This window comes from Anabrus simplex, chromosome 1 (genome assembly GCF_040414725.1).
Source record: "Anabrus simplex isolate iqAnaSimp1 chromosome 1, ASM4041472v1, whole genome shotgun sequence".
NCBI lineage: Eukaryota > Metazoa > Arthropoda > Insecta > Orthoptera > Tettigoniidae > Anabrus > Anabrus simplex.
The window spans coordinates 181,471,715-181,487,472 of record NC_090265.1 but is presented as its reverse complement, the minus strand read 5'-3'; the positions used below and the strand labels follow the sequence as shown (position 1 = coordinate 181,487,472).

The 15,758-nt window shown below is 38.8% G+C and overlaps 1 protein-coding gene across 1 annotated transcript in view; it reads left to right on the top strand.

The window, feature by feature from the left end:
• The window catches only part of LOC136885424 (aminopeptidase Q), a 256,957-nt gene that overhangs the window by 66,139 nt on the left and 175,060 nt on the right, over nucleotides 1-15,758 (top strand). Inside the window, exon 6 of the mRNA XM_067157954.2 lies at nucleotides 2,341-2,465. Coding sequence (XP_067014055.2) covers nucleotides 2,341-2,465 — 125 coding nt within the window. The remainder of the gene's footprint in view (nucleotides 1-2,340; nucleotides 2,466-15,758) is intronic.

Sequence of the window (15,758 nt, the reverse complement as noted above, 5' to 3'; positions counted from 1 at the left end):
ATAAATGAAAGGGACAACTTGAAGTTGCTAAGTACTGTTAAATAATATTTAGGAGTTGTTATTGATCTCCATGGAATAATTTTGAAGAGGGATGTGCTGGCATAAAAATTACTTCCGTACCAGATGCTCCAAGTTTGAATATTAACTTTGGAATGCAGTTTACAATATACAACATATTATTGAATTATCTAGTTTAAAATTTAAGTTTCTTATGCACTGTTTATAGTAGTATAGTGATCATCACACTCATCCAGAAACTAGAGGATTTTGGTTCTAGTTTTGTATTTGTCCATAGCTACTTGGTCTGTCTTGCTCAGTTTAGATTAAATTTCTTGAATGTGGTGATGATGGTGATTGATATTTTAATGGAACTGACAACATGAATAAGTCAAGTTTGTAGTTTTACGTGTCTCTTAATGTCATGATCACAGCCATGGGTTCTTGAGATGTATGTTGAATCCAGACTACAATAATGTGATCTTTATTTCAAATATCCCACATGCATTGGCCAGGATTTGAAGCATGACCACCTTTGTGAGAAGCCAGTGATGATACCACTAGGCTGTGATCAGGAATGCATATGAAATTTATGTGGGACAAAGTGAATATGAGACAGGTTTCTTCAAGGATCATTTTTTTATCATCCTGAAGAAATGGCATGAAATGAAGCTGGCATGTAGAGTATTTGTTGTTTGGCTTTGACTGAAGCATCAAACATAGTGTCTATCAGTATACTGTGAACATTGCTGTTCAAGTTTAAGCTTGAACAAGGCAACTATCTCTGATGAGCAGCAAATAAAATCACTCGTTATCACACAGTACCACTTATCTGACAGACTGTCACGGATGAATATAAAAGTAATTTTCTAGGCTTGTAGGCCATGGTCTAATTGGGTTCCTAGTTCTTAACATTTCAACGGAGACTGTGCCTAGCATTTTCAAGGGTCTGCTCTCTTCATAGGTCATGAGTGGACTGAAGCTGTGGCTGAGTGCTCCTAATATATATGATGGTGGCAAGGTGTTTGGACTTTAGCTGCCCAAGTGGTTTGGGCACTGTTCAGTCTACTGTTGTGGCTGGCTGTCATTGGTTGGCTATCCTTTTCCCTGACTGTGGCATCTGTGTTCCTAGGACAGGCAGATAAGTCTTCTGTCACTATATGCTCAACCACAGTACACTACTTCACTTGGTTAACAAGTTTCAAACATACCAACAATTTCAACAGGAATGAAGAAATTGAATGAGTGAAAAGATCCTGGAAGCCCATACTTAAAACAGCGAAGGTAAAGAAAACAGGTGGGAACTACAGCAGAAAAGCTAGGGGAAAGTACCACCAACCAGCAACCACTAGTCATCACAGCAGACCAACCAGCATGGAACCCTCCAATCATCTATAAACCGGACAGCACAAAAAACATTTCACCACCATCATATTGGGAGTGCTGAGCCACAGCTTCAGTCGACTATTCACCTTCTGAGAAAGCAGACCTCTGAAAATGTCTGGCGCAGTTTCCAGTGAAGTGCTGGGAGCTAGGAACCCAATTGGACCATGATCTGTAAGCCCAGCAGTAAAAGCCTAAGTTGCTATGTTAGTCATATCTATGGGGATAAAACTTCTCAGACTGCCACAGGGTTCTGCTGGTAAAGTTCTTCCCCCTACTTCTTCGAAATAGATTATACATTATAGAAAAGATCATCTGATGGATGGGATTTAAAATTCGGTAAAAGGATAAATGAGCTTGCCCTGCAGTCTAGAGGTAACACGCCTGCCTCTTACTGGGAGGCCCCATATTTGATTCCTTGTCAGGTCTGGGTTGAGATCTACTAAGCTCGCATGAGAGCAATTGAGGAGCTATCTGATGGTGAGATAGATGCCCTGGTCTAGAGAGTCAGGAATAACGGCTGAGAGGATTCGTCACACTGACCTCACGTTGTGTTGTAATCTGCAGGGCACCAGGCGAGTTGGCCATGCGGTTAGCGGTGCGTATCTGTGAGCTTGCATCCGGGAGATAGTGGGTTCGAACCCCACTGTCGGCAGCCTGAAGATGGTTTTCCATGGTTTCCCATTTTCTTACCAGGCAAATGCTGGGGCTGTACCTTAATTAAGGCCACGGCCGCTGCCTTCCCACTCTTAGGCCTTTGCTATCCGGCCGTCGCCATGAGACCTACCTGTGTCGGTATGACGTAAAGCAAAATTGTAAAAAACAAAAAAAAATCTGCAGAGATTTGGTCACTTGGTAGGCCAAGGCCCATCTGGGCTGCAGAGCCATAGAACTTTTTAAAAATGAATGAATGATTGAATGATTTAACAATAAGGTAAAATATTTCTCTTTATTTTTTAGTGAATATGAGAGTGGCTGGAAGTTGGATCGTTTTGCAACAAGTCCTCCAATGGCTCCCCAGTCTTTTGGATTCTTTATATTTGATCCCACTCAAATTTTACCATTACTGACAGAACAAGTATATGGTAAGTAAGGTCATACATATTTTAAGAACAAGTAAAGATTGCTTATGGTTGACATTATTAAGGTATAGTATGAAATTATGAATGTTGCAGTTAAAATTGGAGACTGGTTAACTTGTGCATTGGATAGTCTCTGTGTGTACTTTATTCAGCTGTTTCACCAAATCACAAAACACTGTTAGGAGTAATTATACTTTATTGATGGCATTAAACCATGTGATATTGGACGTTGTTATAAATGCTAGCTGCATGGTGTAGGCCTTAGGGGTATTCAGTTTGCCTGCCTCTTACCCGGAGTCTTTAAGTTTGATTCCCGGCCAGCCAATGGATTTTAGTTCTGGACTGAGGGTTGGAATAACATTCACTCAGCTTCATAAGACCAAATGAAGAACTGTCAGATATGGGAGACAGCGAATCTGGTCGCGAAAGTCATGTAATACAGCTGAAGATCTTGTCACACTGATAAAATGACACTCCATTGTCTGCTGGCTATTTGACTGGACAGCAATTTTGTCTTTGCAGGCCAAGGCCCTGGATGGACTGTTGTACTGCAGGTTTGTTTCTTCTTCTTTTTTTATGACCACATAGGATCACTTTAGTCAGTCCATCGTTCAGGTCTCTTTGACGGGATTGTTCGGGCTTTGCAGTCCTCCCAGTACTTCTTCAGACGCTCCGATCTTCGTGCCCTTTCCTTGGTTGAAAATATGCGTGTTTTTGGTTTGCTTCGTGTAAGTTTTGTATTAAATTTTATCTTATTTGTGGTGTCTTCTTTTGTAAGGCCTATTTCCTTCAAATCCTCTCTTACTTCTCTGATCCATTTACATCCTGTTGTGGTATTTTTGAGACAAGATTGTGTTGTACTAGTTGTTTCAGAAGTCTCGAATCCTGTATCCTTATGATTTGTCCAAAGAATCCCAGTCCCCTCTTACACATAGTATCTGTAATGGGTTCTAGCTCTTTGTACATGACTTTGTTAGGTATTATCCGCCACTGTCTATCTTTCTGGTATTTTTTCTTGATGCAGGTTCTTCCAATCCTCCTTTCAATTTTCTGAAGTCTGTCAGTCTTTGATTGTTTATTCAGGTGAAAAAGTGTTTCTGCTGCATATGTAGCTTCTGGTTTTATGACTGCCGGGCTGAGTGGCTCAGACGGTTGAGGCGCTGGCCTTCTGACCCCAACTTGGCAGGTTCGATCCTGGCTCAGTCCGGTGATATTTGAAGGTGCCCAAATATGTCAGCCTCGTGTCGGTAGATTTACTGGCACGTAAAAGAACTCCTGCGGGACAAAATTCCGGCACCTCGGCGTCTTCGAAAACCGTAAAAGTTGTTAGTGGGACGTAAAGCAAGTAGCATTATTATTATTATTATTATTATTATTGGTTTTATGACTGTGTTGTAGTGTTTTATTTTTTCATTTATTGATAAACATTTCTTTTTGTAGATATCCCAAGTTAATTTTTGTGCTTTAGCTAATCTATTTGTTCTTGTTTGGATTGAGATTTTTTTCATTTAGGTTATGTGTTATTACTTCTCCAAGATATTTAAATTGAGTTACTATTTTTATTTTATTACCATTTATAGTAACTTCTTTTAGTTGTGTTGGTTTTTGGAGCATAATTTCTGTTTTTTTCAAATTATATTTTGAGGCCATTTTAATTTGCAATAATGTTTTGAAGTTCTGATATCTAGGTTTTTGCTTCTTTTATGTCCACTGCTAATAATGCTAAATCGTTGGCGAAACCTAGGCATTTTATTTTAATTTTTCGGCCAATCTTTATTTTTGGGGGACATTTCCTAAACCATTCCCTCATTACCATTTCTAGAGCACAATTAAATAATAGTGGTGAGAGCCTCTCTCTGTGCTGTAGTCCAGTTTTAATTTCAAATGACTCTGATGTTTCACCCCTAAACTTTACTTTTGATTTGGTGTTAGTGAGAGTCAATTTTATCATGTTTATTAATTTGGGGTGTAGTCCAAGGTGTCTTAAATTTTAAACAGAGATTCTCTATGGATGCAATCGTAAGCTTTCATGAAATCTACAAATGCTATCACCATATCTCCGTTCCTTCTCCAGTTATAGTCCATTATCAACTTAAGACTCATGATCTGATCAGGACAGCTCCTCCAGGGTCTGAAACCTCCTTGATATTCTCCTAGTTCTTTCTCAAGTTGTAAACTTATCCTATTAAGGATGATTATTGAAAATATTTTGTATGTTATGTCTAGGAGCGAGATCCCCTATAGTTATTAGGGTCGGTTTTGTCTCCTTAATTGTGCAGTGGGTGAATGAGCGCTGTTGTCCAGTGTTCTGGCAGTTCTTCTTTAATCCAGATAGAGACAAGTTGTTGATGGAGGGCAACTTTTGCTGATCTTCCTGCATATTTCCAGATTTCCGCAAAGGTCTTCTCCTGGTGCTTTGTAGTTTTTTTATTTATTCAGTGCTTGGTAGACTTCCTTTATTGTGGGGGGATTGATGTTCTCTGGTGGTGTTTTTATTGGGGTGTTGGTGTCCAAATAAAGGAGTTCTGTAGGTTGCTCACAATTTAGGAACTTGTTGAAATATTTAGCCAGAATTTCTGCATTGTCTTTATTGTTATGAGCCAGCTTACCATTTTCATCCTTCTACAGTAGGGTCGGGGGTATTTTTGGAGCTGTTTTTGAAGGTTTTGTAGTAGTCCCTTGACTGAGTTTTATTGAATTCTTTTTCAATTAATTGCAGTGTGTCCTTATGATGTTATCTTTTTATTCTTCTTAAGACTTGGGTAGTTTCTTTTCTCTGTTTTACTAGATTTTGAGAGGATATTTCTGATTTTTGGGACTGATGTAATAGCCATCCCTGATGTCTTATCTCCACTGTTTCATCACATTCACTGTTCCACCATTGGTGTTTTTTACGTGGTTTAATTGGAGCCAGGTTTTCTGCGTTTTGTTTAAGGTTGTGTACTAAGTCTTCAAGTTTATCTGTGATTTTTATTTTTTCAGTTGCTTTTTGATAATTTTCATTGTTGATTATCTGGGTAGGATCTATTTTTCTTTTAGTTGTAGGGGCTTGCTTTTGTTGTCTCCTCTGGGGAGTGAGTTTAATTTTTATGTTAACTATAGTGATCTGAACCTGTGTGCATTCCTCGGAGGACTTTGTTGTCATAGATCTCTTTGTGACAGTATTTGTCCATGCAGATGTGATCCAGTTACCATTCTCCTTTAGTGTAGTCAGGGTGTTTCCATGTTTTGAGTTTTTGAGGTTTTCTCTTAAAACATGTAGATTTTGAGATTAAGTTATGGTTTCTACACAGGTCAACTAGTCTTTCTCCATTTTTATTTGTTTTCTTGTGTGCTGGCGATTTTACGATGATGTCACAGTATTTTCTTTCTCTGTCTAGTTGAGCATTGAAGTTAACTATTAATAATTTTACATGGTGTTTGGGGATGTTATCTATGGTCTGGTCCAATAGGTCCCAAAATTCTTCTGTTTCCTCATGGTCTTTTATCATTGGTGGGAACATGGGCATTTATTATAGTATAGATTTTATTAGATGCCTTTAAGGTGAGTGTTAAGAGTCGTGGAGACTGTGATTTGAATTCTTGAACTGAGTTTATTATTTTAAGGCTGACCAAAAATCCTGTTCCAAATTGCGGGACATTCTTCATCACTCTCTTCCTGGGTATACCTTTGTAAAGTCTGTACCCTTGAGATTCCAAGGCATCCTGATCAGTGGTTCTAATTTCCTGTAATCCCATAATAAGAATTTTGTGTTGGTCCATTATGTTGGTGATCACTTTTCGTTTACCTGTTTGCATGAGTGAGTTTATGTTGTGTGTAGAGAAGTAGGTTATCTGCTTTGGTTTGATTCTTGACTTTGTCTCGTTTGTGTATGTGGTACTGGGGTATTTCTGTGCCTCCGATTTCATGGTATCTTTTAAGTGGCAGCCCACCATATCCGAATGCCACATTCTCTGAACTCTTGGTTCAGCCGGTGGAGTATTTCTTAAAAGACCTTCCATGGTTGACTGTCAAGGTGTCACCTGTGTGGGACTAGGTCCCAAATTACAACTCTGGATGTGATCCAGTGAGGTGATAATGAGGCCACTCCTCTGGAGTATAGACACCTTGTGCAGCTGGCCCTAACCTGGAGAACAGATGCTGCATAATGGATTCCAGTGGCATTTCCTCCGCTGTGAGGACCATCACCCCATCTAAAGGGGCTCATTCACCCGAAACCGTTGGCCCCCTTAGGGAGTCAGGTTATTTTCCGCCGCCCAACACTCAGCGTTGGCAGTTTTACAGCTGGGTGCCAGACCAGCAAACCCTCTACGCTTCGAGTCGCACGTTGGCCAGGCCGAAGAGGTGCACACTAAACAGAAGTCAATTTGCCAGCCAACGTTAAACTACTATAAAGATAAATATCACCTAGACAATATTTCCATCCACCGAGCTCGATAGCTGCAGTTGCTTAAGTGCAGCCAGTATCCAGTAATCGGGAGATAGTGGGTTCGAGCCCCACTGTCGGCAGCCCTGAAGATGGTTTTCCGTGGTTTCCCATTTTCACACCAGGCAAAATGCTGGGGCTGTACCTTAATTAAGGCCACGGCCGCTTCCTTCCAATTCCTAGGCCTTTCATATCCCATCGTCGCAATAAGACCTATCTGTGTCGGTGCGACGTAAAGCAAATAGCAAAAAAAAAAAAAAAAAAAAAAAATTCTGTCCATGGACTCATGATCAGAGCTCAAGGCACAATCCCTAAATTTCTTGTACAGCTATGGGACTCTCTCGGTCTCAACCGGACACAACTTCATGACATTCCTATCGCCGCAATACAGTACAAGTTTCAGTGACCATACTCCGCAATCATCTATATAACATTTGAAGAACCATACATCATGCCATATTCCAAATTCATTGCAAATTTATACCTGAGCTTTGTGGTGGTTATTTCTGTCTGGCACACTAGCAAACTCAACAATAACTTAGAAGACAAAATACTGTATAGTCGACATTCTTTGTCCTTGTGGCAGCCTCCGCATGGGGGAAGTTGTATTAATAAAACAAATTAAATTATTAGTATAAGGGGAGATCAAATGAAAACTGAACAGGGGCCACAGAATGAAATCAACAATGTTTATTTCATAAGGAATCTCCAAAATTGTACAAGTACATGCCCTACTGTTTCATCAAATAGTGAATACCGGTACCCTGCTCATAGAACTCCTTTCACTGAGATCTGAACCAGTTGTGAACATTGTTCATTATTTCATTATCCAAGTAGAAGCACTTATTCTTCAATGCCATTTTTGACAGACCTCCCACCCCTGATCTATCATCATTTGACTTCCGTATCTTTAGTCCATTGAAAAAGATGTTGAAGGGTCTCAGCACTTCTGCTTGGACAGGAAAGTCATGGACAATGTATGCAACTGGTTCCAGTCCCAGCCAAAGGAGTTCTACAAGTAGGATATTCTCCACTTGGTCAAATAGTGGGACAAATGCTTGAGTCACTTTGGAGATTCCTTTTGAATAAACATTGTTGATTTCATTCTTTGGCCCCTGTTCCATTTTAATTTGATCCACCCTTATACAGTATATTTTTTATATCTTACTCTTTATTTACTGAATGTTCTCAAAGTACCGATTTGTTTGTCATATATTTTTCTTTTTACATACCGGTAGTCTTTGTGTTACTATTAAACGAATTACAACAATGAACTAAAGGAAAAAAGGGAACAGTTACCAACTTAAGAGTCTTGTCAGGACTGATGAGACCAATGAGTTGCTCTGTTGGTACTCAAGGAAACAATTTTTCTTATCATTACCCATTTTTTGTTAGGTTGTGACTCAGTCTTCCTCCACACTGCTGTCATCAATCAGATTACTTTCATCACTGCATTCAGCAGACGTGTCTTCATCATCAGGAATATTTTAATTTGTAATAAGCCATTTCCTGAGAAAATGAAAATGAATGTTAAGTGTACTACTAAAAGCACAAATCATCAGAAGAAATAGTTATGCCTAGTTCTGTTACTAAAATTCTGTGCTATTGTCATTGTAGAAGTAAATTTAAAGTGCTTCTTTAAACATTTTTGTATAAATTTTGCAGTCTTATTATGTTGGCCCATTACTAAAATTTACTATTGGCCTGATGGAGATATTTTGTTTATGAATTTTTGGTAATGTTCTCAAAGTGGGTAGACCTGGCATCATATTAACTAAGCAATTAGTATCCTTGTAATTGAGTAAAAAATTTATATTATGAAATGTTTTTTCAATTTTTCTGTATGACATTCCGTGGGAAAATTATTGTTCTTGGCAGAGATTTCATGAAGTTTTTGCCTGTTTTACCACATGCTTATCACCAAACAATTATTTATTTATAATTGTCTTAAATATTCTCCTCTTTGACACCTCTCCAAAATATGCTATTTACATTAAAATATGCAGTCAAAAACCACAAAAAAATGGAATCAGCTGATTTTTTTTGCAAGAAATCGATAATGGCGACTAACCCTCTGTAGATGGTGATGGATCAAATGTTATCAAATGTTAGCACATGATGATATCATGATTGAAATTTATAGTAAAATATTCACTTCTGTAAATGTTGTCATCATTTTCTCGAAAGTTGCCATTCTTAATCAATTTGAAAGCCATTGAACTTAACCTTGGTAGTTCAAAACCATACACTAGCATGAACAGATTAATACTGAAGATGAAAGCTAGCTACTTCCATTTCCTACATAATTCTTGAATTCCTTGGAATTAATTTAATGGTTTGCCTCCACATATTCTAAAAATTGGAGCCATAGTTATGCTCCTTAGAAATCAGAACGTTTCCCAACGGCTCCTAAACAGAACCAGATTAATGCCTGATTCTAAGAAGTATGTATAAAAATAGTTTAGATTTGAAAATTATAAGTGGAGTTAAGCTGAACAGAGAGCTATAATCCCTCGAATTGACTTAATAACATCCGATAAAACACTCCCGTTTATTTAAAGAGGCATCAATTTCCAATTCAGTTGGCATTTTGTATCACAATCAATAAACCTCAAGGGACGTGAAGGTCTCTATTTACCTCAGCCAGTTTTCAACCATGGCCAGTTAAATGTTGCATTGTCAAGACAGTGATACGATATTTTAAAGTTGCAATAGTGCCAGAAGGTAACTGTACAAGGAATGCCTCGAGAAAGTGGCTGTGTGATTTGGGTCACATAGCTAATCAGCTTGCATTCGGGAGATAGTGGGTTTGAACCCCACTGTCAGCAGTCGTGAGATGGTTTTCCGTACTTTCTTATTTTTACACCAGACAAATGCTGGGGCTGTACCTTAATTAAGTCCATGGTCACTTGCTATCCCATCATCACCGTACGACCTACCTGTGTTGGTGTGATATAAAGAAAATTGTAAAAAAAAAAAAAAAAAGTACAAGGAACGTTGAATATAAGGAAATCCTTAACCCTTTCACTTTGGCGTAGCGAGTGTGGTGGCGTGACCTTCTGGACGCTAGCAGCTGGTGGTTCACCAAGCCCGCTGTACGGGATACTTGTCTCGCTCCGCTCTCCAGTCTGCAGATGGCTCGTGACGTGTGGAGAGGACAGGCAGAGTTTAAAAGCATTTTATTTGTAATGCATATTCAATGAAATGCTCATGACTATATTTTTAGCACTTTCCATCCTCCTTGCACAGAAGAGTTACAATACAGGCGTTAAAAACAGCTGAATGAAACTTAATATGTAGGGACCTGAAAAATTAGCATCTATTTGTTTCAGAATTAGCATCTTTTTGTTTGTCCAACCCTTGTCCCGTTTCCCTACGGGGTTGGGTATGAGGTGAGATGAATTTGTCGTGGCGGTTTTTTTTTATGACCGGATGCCCTTCCTGACGTCAACCTCATCAGAGGAGTTAATGGGAGATGAAATGAATGACGTGATATATGATAGTAGGGAGAGGGTGAAACCCGGTGCCGGCACATAGCCTACTCCTGTCGAATAGCACCAAGGGGTCTGCTCAAGGCTTAACGTCCCCATCCGACGGACGAATCACCATCAACAGCGTCATATGCCCTCACTCCATATGAGCACTGCGGAGAGGTTTGGAATTTAATCCAGGCTTTTGGCACGCAATCTAGTGATTAGAAATTGTATACCACCACCTCCCCTACCCTGCCGGCCAACATTCTGATGGTGAAAATTTTTTCGACCAACGGGACTCGAACCGGCTAACCTCGGTGTTAGACCATTTTAGACTTCAGCGCCTTAACGATCATGGCCACCAGGCGGGCTTTGTTTCAGAATTAGCATCTATTTTTCCAAAATTAGCATCTATTTACAAAGTTAAAATAATTGCATGGTATTATTAATTTTAACGATTCCAAGTTTATGAAGTGCAATTATTGTCCTTGCTTCACACACAATACAAATTCATTGTTCAAACAAAGTCATTGTCAGTACTTCGGCATGGCTTTTTTTCAAATTGCACCATCTGTCTATAACCACTGTGTTGTAATGAGACAACATGCGCTCGCTATCTACATTGTTCATTGGGGTCCACAACAACTCGAGACAGTATTTAGCAAATATGCTGAACTCTGTCTGAACAGCAGTTAATGCAAGCATGACATCACATTTTTCACTTTCTTTCATCTGGGTTTGAATTGCATATTTCAGAGAACAGTAACCAGACCAGATATTGTTTCGTGAGAGATCTGTTACTCCAAACAATTTGTCAAGCTCATCTAATTTATCAGTGTTACTCAAAATTATATTATTTGAATACAAAGCTTGAGAAATTGACACAAAATGCTTATGGTTGGGGTCTTTAGCTTTCAATATGACTATAGCTTGCACTGTGAAGAATGAGCAGCTTTGACAAATGTGTCTCTACATGCAGCCTGCTGTAGAGGAGTGAGCTTAATCAAAGCATCATTACTTGCCACAGAAAAAATTCCCCTCACAAATGAAGGTAAAACTGGCATCAATGTTATGCATTTTGGGGTAAAGGAGTTCAGAGGTAGGATACAGAGACCCTTCAAGTTCAGTAAGGCGGTCAACCAATCCAGCTGCATGATCTGTGACAAAAACCATGTGGGAGTGAAGCCTGTTCACTTCTCGGTCACTCAGATCAGTCAGGTACTTAATACCACAGTTGTTGATGTCTTTCATGTCAGACATCTTAAAAAATGTAACAACATCAGTAAAGTAAGCACTCAGATTCCATCGGGTTATGACAGGTGCAGGATAAAACTTTGCTTCCTTTGAACCTTCATACTTTGATGTTAAGAATTGTAAATAATTATATTTTCGCTTTCTTGTGTTAAAAAAATTGAGACTTTACCATCGCAACCACATGATTTAAATCTGTCATCACTGCGACCCAACTACTGCCAACCAACCTGATCTTATGTGCCCAGCACTGTACATGCATTAAATGATCCCCTATGACAACACTTAATGTTTCATAACACCGGGTCATGTACGGGGCACTGCCACTAACAAACACTTTAACTGTATCATATGGTACACTATAACTGTGCAGAGCTTCTGAAACAGCATGAGAGTAGTTTGTAGCATTTCCTGCATCAAGATAGTTCATAGAAACAACGTGCAGCTCTCTTTTCAATCCAGCTGGGACTTGGAATATGATGATAAAAACACAACGGCCCATTCTATCTGTAGTTTCATCACAGAGTATGGTGATGTTCTTCCCCACTAGAGCCTCTGCTGTTCTTTTCTGGTGGTCAGATGCAACTTCTAGAAAGGAAGAAAGACCTCAAATTATAACAATATAATTTAAAATTACTGGATCAGTTGGGTACGGGTAAGATAGTTTGATATGAAAATCGCACTCAAATTTGGTATCTTTCAATTTTGCACGTGGTTTCGATGTCTATCTCGTTATTTCCATGACACTCATTTTACATTTTGATAATAATCAATACAGATCTTATTCCCCTTGCTATTCCCATTGTAAATATCGATTAAAGTCAGCAAGCAGCAATCGATCAGTTACTTTTCTTCATCGATCGGTATGGTCAGAAGATTTATGCATCATATTTTGAGTATTTCTGAGGATTTTGCCAAAATATGTTGTTTTTGCCAGTAAAATAGCACATTTTTGCAGAATTTGCACCAATATTGCATATTCATGCTAATTTTGCATTTTGGGTCATGATTCGCATTTTGTCACACTTCTATTTATGCATAAAAATGATTTTATTCCACATTAGAATTACCATAGGCTTGGATTCAGTACAAGATTCAAAAAAGCATTTACCGCAAATGCGATTTTTTCAGGTCCCTATTAATATGTTAGTATTGTCCACTAAACTTTTCAGTCTGGAATTAGCTGTGTCGAACCTATGTTTCTTGGGCTTCAGGTTCTACTCTTTCCAATTTTGTTTTCTGCTCAGCGGTTCAGGCACCTGATCTTCATCCTCACTATCTTCATCTTCAGTCAAATCATCGAAGTAGGCTGAACTTTTAGACGACGAAGCGGTAACTGAAGTAGAAAACGTGCCTGAAGTAGAAGGTGTGATTGAAGTCGTTCCGTCACACCAGAATCAGATGATAAATTACTATCATCGTCATCTTCTTCAATGTCACAACCCAATGTGTGGGCAAAAGCTACCTCCACAGTACAGTATATCTTTCGTCAGTCATCAGACCTTTCACAATTACAAAGCAATTGAAACCTAAGAAGCACAAGCACGTCAGTGGAAGGGAGCAACTAGGCGCGAAGTGAGTAGCATACTGGACACATTGCTTTCATCTTCGAACTGGTTAATCCTGTCATCTGGTGATCATAGCCATAACTATAGACTTCCAAGACAGTCACGAGAGACCTCCAAGGCCGAACTTCCACAGCAGTCTATCATACTGAAACAGAAAACAGTCGAAAGACACGCGACTTCTACAGCAGTCGACCGGCTATGAGGCACGGCTCCAGCACAACTGCTACAGCAGTCCATCGGGTGTGCGGCACTGCTCCCTCCCTACTGCTACAGCAGTCAACCGGAGTGACCGTCATGTCTTGATGGGTTTCAAGTAGTTTATTATTATTACTGTATTATTATTATTGAAATAATAATGTTATATTTTTTACGTCCCACTAACTACTTTTAATGGGTTTTGGAGGCACCGAGGTGCCGGAATTTTGTCCTGAGGAGTTCTTTTATGTGCCAGTAAATATACTGACACGAGGCTGACATATTGAGCGCCTTCAAATACCACCGGACTGAATCAAGATCGAACCTGCCAAGTTGGGCTCAGAAGGTCAGCGCCTCAACCATCTGAGCCATTCAGCTTAGCACTATTGTTGTTGTTGTCATTATTATTATTATTATTATTATTATTAATATTATTATTATTATTATTATCATCATCCATTTTACAAGGTATTTTAGTACCTTGTTTTTAAAAAGATCTTAGATAATTCATATGAGTGTTTATTATTTTAAATGAGCACTGCAAAATTACATTAAGGTTGTTTTGCCAGGCTAACTACTAACATACAGTAATGAGCCAATACTGAAATACCCAGTGGTGCAAAAAGGTATATTAAAATTAAGGACAGCAATTTGAATTGTCCAAAAATGGATCAGTGGGCAGATTCGTGCAAAGGGGAAAACTTACAAGAAGGTAGTCAGACATGCTCTGATGTGTGACTCCAAATGCTGGGCAAGGCAGAAGAAGCACCAATAGCAAGTGCATACCACAGAGATGTGAAATGAATGCTGCTTTACTTTGACTGGCCAAGGGTGTAAATAGCTTATGTGAGGATCCTTCGATCTTTGTATTAAAAAAAAAAAAAAAAAAAAAAAAAAAAGGAGGAAAACCACTCTGACGGTATGGGCATGTCAAATCGTATAATGAAGCTCGACTTTACGGAAAGATATTGCCGTTGCAGAACCAAGAAGAGGCTGAGGGTGCTGAAGTGCAACGTGTTGGTGATCAGCTGAAACTACCTTGAGGAAGAAGGACATCCCAGTGATGCAGATGCAGAAGCCAAGGCTATATTCCCTTCAGATAAGAAGAGCTAAACCTGCGTAATATATAGGAGTGCCTACATTGTGGGCATATATACAGCAAGAAGAAGAAGAAGTGTATGGCCTAGGAGATGTGATTGAAACTAAGAAAAGGTTCATATATGGCATATGCAGAAAGTTCATTCAGTAAAATGTTACGGTCAAATGTAAGTTTAAGGAATAATTCAAGTACTGGCCAGTCAAAGTATGATCTGACCAGTTCCCAAAAAATCATTTTTAGTTGAAATTCGCAAATTTAGCTCAGCTGGTTGCAGTGTTTCCTTGCTGAGACATAATTGTTTATCAAGTCATTTTTCTCTGTTCAAAGTCATTTCTGGTATGCTAATCATGTATGTTATAGTGCCAGATGAAAATTGTGAACAGGATGGAGTAGAGGATGATTAAGTGTTGTAGAAAAAATTCAATGCTGGTCTCAAGCATTTTGTAAACAATTAAAACGTTGTATCAGTTATTTGTTTTTGGAAGAGAAGTAGCTGAAGTTATTAAGGAAGTGTGGGAAGCATAATAAGACAGTGTTGATTATTGAAGACCCAAAAATTGATTTGACTTAATAATTGCAAGTGGTTGTAAAAAATCTCAATGCATCAACAATGTATTTGATGTACCATTGCTACACAATACCTGTCTTAATAGAACATGATGGCTGTACAAATTTTGTGAGTAAATTGTCTTGCAAATGCGGAAAGAGTTATAAAAGAAATAGTTTGGTAATAATTAATTTGGTACAAAAATGTAAGTAAAGAAATGTTTCAGAAATAATTAGATAATATAAAATGATATAAGAAATGTCAACTTAAGAAATTCAGGTTATGTACGAGTTTAATTATGGGATAGAAGAAATGTGCCATCAAGGGACTAGTGGTCAGAAAGGAAAAGATCTATCTGAGGTTATGGTTTTAATCCCAGTGAGGAGAGTTTGAGGTTCAGGGTGTCGCGTCCATGGATTGGGCACATATTAAATTGTTTCAGTCTGAGGCCATTCATAAAGTTGTCTATGCAGTTATTTGCTGAGATTCCTGTAGTGGGAAAAGACCACTTTATAAGCTGGTTAAAGTCACCCATTAAACTTACTTAATACTGAGGTTGAACTGCATATAACAAGTCCAGATATTGTTCCAAGACATCGAATGGGCTGTTTGGTGACCTATAGTAACACCCCACAAGTATGGGGCATTGAGAAAAGAATAACTCCACCCACTCCACCCGGACCTTCGTTTCCATGGTATGCACGGCAACTCATTGTTCAGTGCTAGCAATGCTCCC